This window comes from Triticum dicoccoides, chromosome 2B (genome assembly GCF_002162155.2).
Source record: "Triticum dicoccoides isolate Atlit2015 ecotype Zavitan chromosome 2B, WEW_v2.0, whole genome shotgun sequence".
Taxonomy (NCBI): domain Eukaryota; kingdom Viridiplantae; phylum Streptophyta; class Magnoliopsida; order Poales; family Poaceae; genus Triticum; species Triticum dicoccoides.
The window spans coordinates 610,162,714-610,165,047 of record NC_041383.1 but is presented as its reverse complement, the minus strand read 5'-3'; the positions used below and the strand labels follow the sequence as shown (position 1 = coordinate 610,165,047).

The following is a 2,334-nucleotide window of genomic DNA, read 5'->3' as shown; positions in this document are numbered from 1 at the left end:
CGGGCAAAATACTGGCCCCGTGCATGTTAATTGAGACGGAGACGGGTTTGTAGTTTTCTCGTGGGGACGGGTTTGGGCAAGCAAAACCCAAAAGGAACGGGTTTTGCTCGGTTGCCATCTTGAGACGGAAGGGAAAACGTTCACTGGGGTTCCCCGGCGAACGGTTCGCCAGATAACATTTCCCTAGGAAAGTGTCGAGCACAGATGGCCTTGGCCGGAGTCTACCTGAAGTCTCAAGTGTGGAGCACATATCTCCTTCCGTGGCAATGCTGAACAACCTTAACCGAAAGCATGGCAAGTTCTCTGCCACTACTCCCAATCTGTACTACTTCCCCAGCACACCACAGCGCGATCTCCGGCCATCTCCATCCGTCCGCATCTCCCAATCCCCACTCCTCTCTCCCCGTACTGCGCCCCCACGTTCTCCCCTCGCGCTGGTGCTGGTGGCCCTCTCCCTCCCAGCTCGCCTCAAATCATCCCCACGCCGACGCCGCGATCCACAGCAAGCTCAGAGCTCCTCCACCCCACCCAGGCACCCACCATGGCCGGGATATACCGTCCCGAGCCGCAGAACCCCACCGCGCGCCGCCAGCGCCTCGTATCAATCCTCCTCGGCGCCTTCTTCGCCTTCCAGCTCCTCCTCTTCGTCGCCTTTCGCTCCTCGCCGCCCTCCAAGCCCGCCCCGACCGCATCCGCAATCTCCTCTTCCGTACCGGAGCCGCCCAGCCGCGGCACCGAGGACTCCGGGTGCGGGGGTGGGCTCGTGTACGTCTACGACCTCCCCGCCGTCTTCAACGAGGATCTGCTCGCCATGTGTGATACGCTGATGCCGATGTACTCGGTTTGCCCCTACCTCGCTAACGACGGGCTCGGGTTCCCGGCGGAAGGGACCAGCTTGTCGACGATCCTGCCGGCCGAGCTTCTTGGGTCGTGGCACTCCTCCGACCAGTTCGCGCTCGAGCACATCGTCCACCGCCGCCTGCTCTCGCACCGGTGCCGGACCACCGATCCGGCGCGCGCTGCGGCGTTCTTCGTGCCGTTCTACGCGGGGCTGGCCGTCGGCCGCCACCTGTGGTCGGCGAACGCCACGGACGCCGACCGGGACAGGGACTGCGTCGCTCTGCTTTCGTGGCTCCACGCGCAACCGTACTACAAGCGGTCCAATGGCTGGGACCACTTCCTCGCGCTGGGCCGCATTACCTGGGACTTCCGCCGCAGTCCGAGCGGCGGGTGGGGCGGCAGCTTCCTCGCCATGCCCGGGGTCGCCAACGTCACCCGCCTCGTCATCGAGCGCGAGCCATGGGACGCCATGGACGTCGGCATACCGTACCCGACCGGATTCCACCCGCGCACCGCGGCCGACGCGCGCGCGTGGCAGCAGCACGTCACGTCAGTCCCGCGCCCCAGGCTGTTCGCCTTCGCCGGCGCGCCGCGGTCGGCCATCAAGGGCGACTTCCGCGCGTTGCTGCTCAACGATTGCCAGGCCGCGGGGGCCGAGTGCGGCGCGCTGGACTGCGCCGAGGGCAAGTGCATCAAGGACAACGCGCTCGTCCTGGAGCTGTTCATGGGCGCGCGGTTCTGCGTGCAGCCGCGCGGGGACAGCTTCACGCGCCGCTCGCTGTTCGACTGCATGGTGGCCGGGGCCGTGCCGGTGCTGTTCTGGCGGCGGACCGCGTACCTTCAGTACCACTGGTATCTGCCGACTGAAGACGGCCAAGAAGGGGAGTGGTCTGTCTTCATTGATCGCGACGAGCTGCGCGCCGGTAATGTGACCGTGCGCGGCGTGCTGGCGGCCATCCCAGAGGCGCGGGTGCGGCAGATGAAGGAGCGCGTGGTGGAGATGATACCGCGGTTGGTTTACTCCGCCGCGGACAAGGATGGGCTCGGCGGCGGCATGAAGGACGCCATGGACGTCATGATCGACGGCATGCTGCGGCGGGTCGCTGAGCAGCGGCGGAATTGGAGGAGGACGTGATTTTGTCACTGGAGAGGACCAAACTGTCAAAATGATCATTCTTTTGCTTTCTTGTTCAGATTCCTTGTGTGAAGAGTTATATATTAAACAATCTCTACTTGTAGCCTTACTTTTGACTGTGGTTGTATATGGGAGTTACAGCGATACTGTTACATAGTAAATTAACAGAATCTATGCAAGTGTACGAAATTGTGGAGTCTATTAGTCCTTTATTTATGGGGCACGGTGTACATTGGAGTTTGCAACACGGTTTGACAGGCTACATCAAATGTGATAATCCTCGGTCAATTGTCTATTTTGCATCAAATGGAGTATGAAATGCTTGGCACCTCGATCCGATCTAAGCATGTTACCATGAA

At 61.7% G+C, this 2,334-nt stretch overlaps 1 protein-coding gene across 1 annotated transcript; it reads left to right on the top strand.

Annotated features, from left to right (window-relative positions):
- Nucleotides 1-275: 275 nt before the first annotated feature.
- Nucleotides 276-2,129, top strand: LOC119365144 (xyloglucan galactosyltransferase XLT2-like). The gene has a single exon (XM_037630744.1). The coding sequence runs from the start codon at nucleotides 542-544 to the stop codon at nucleotides 1,973-1,975; it is 1,434 nt and encodes a 477-aa protein (XP_037486641.1). The 5' UTR covers nucleotides 276-541; the 3' UTR covers nucleotides 1,976-2,129.
- Nucleotides 2,130-2,334: the final 205 nt, after the last annotated feature.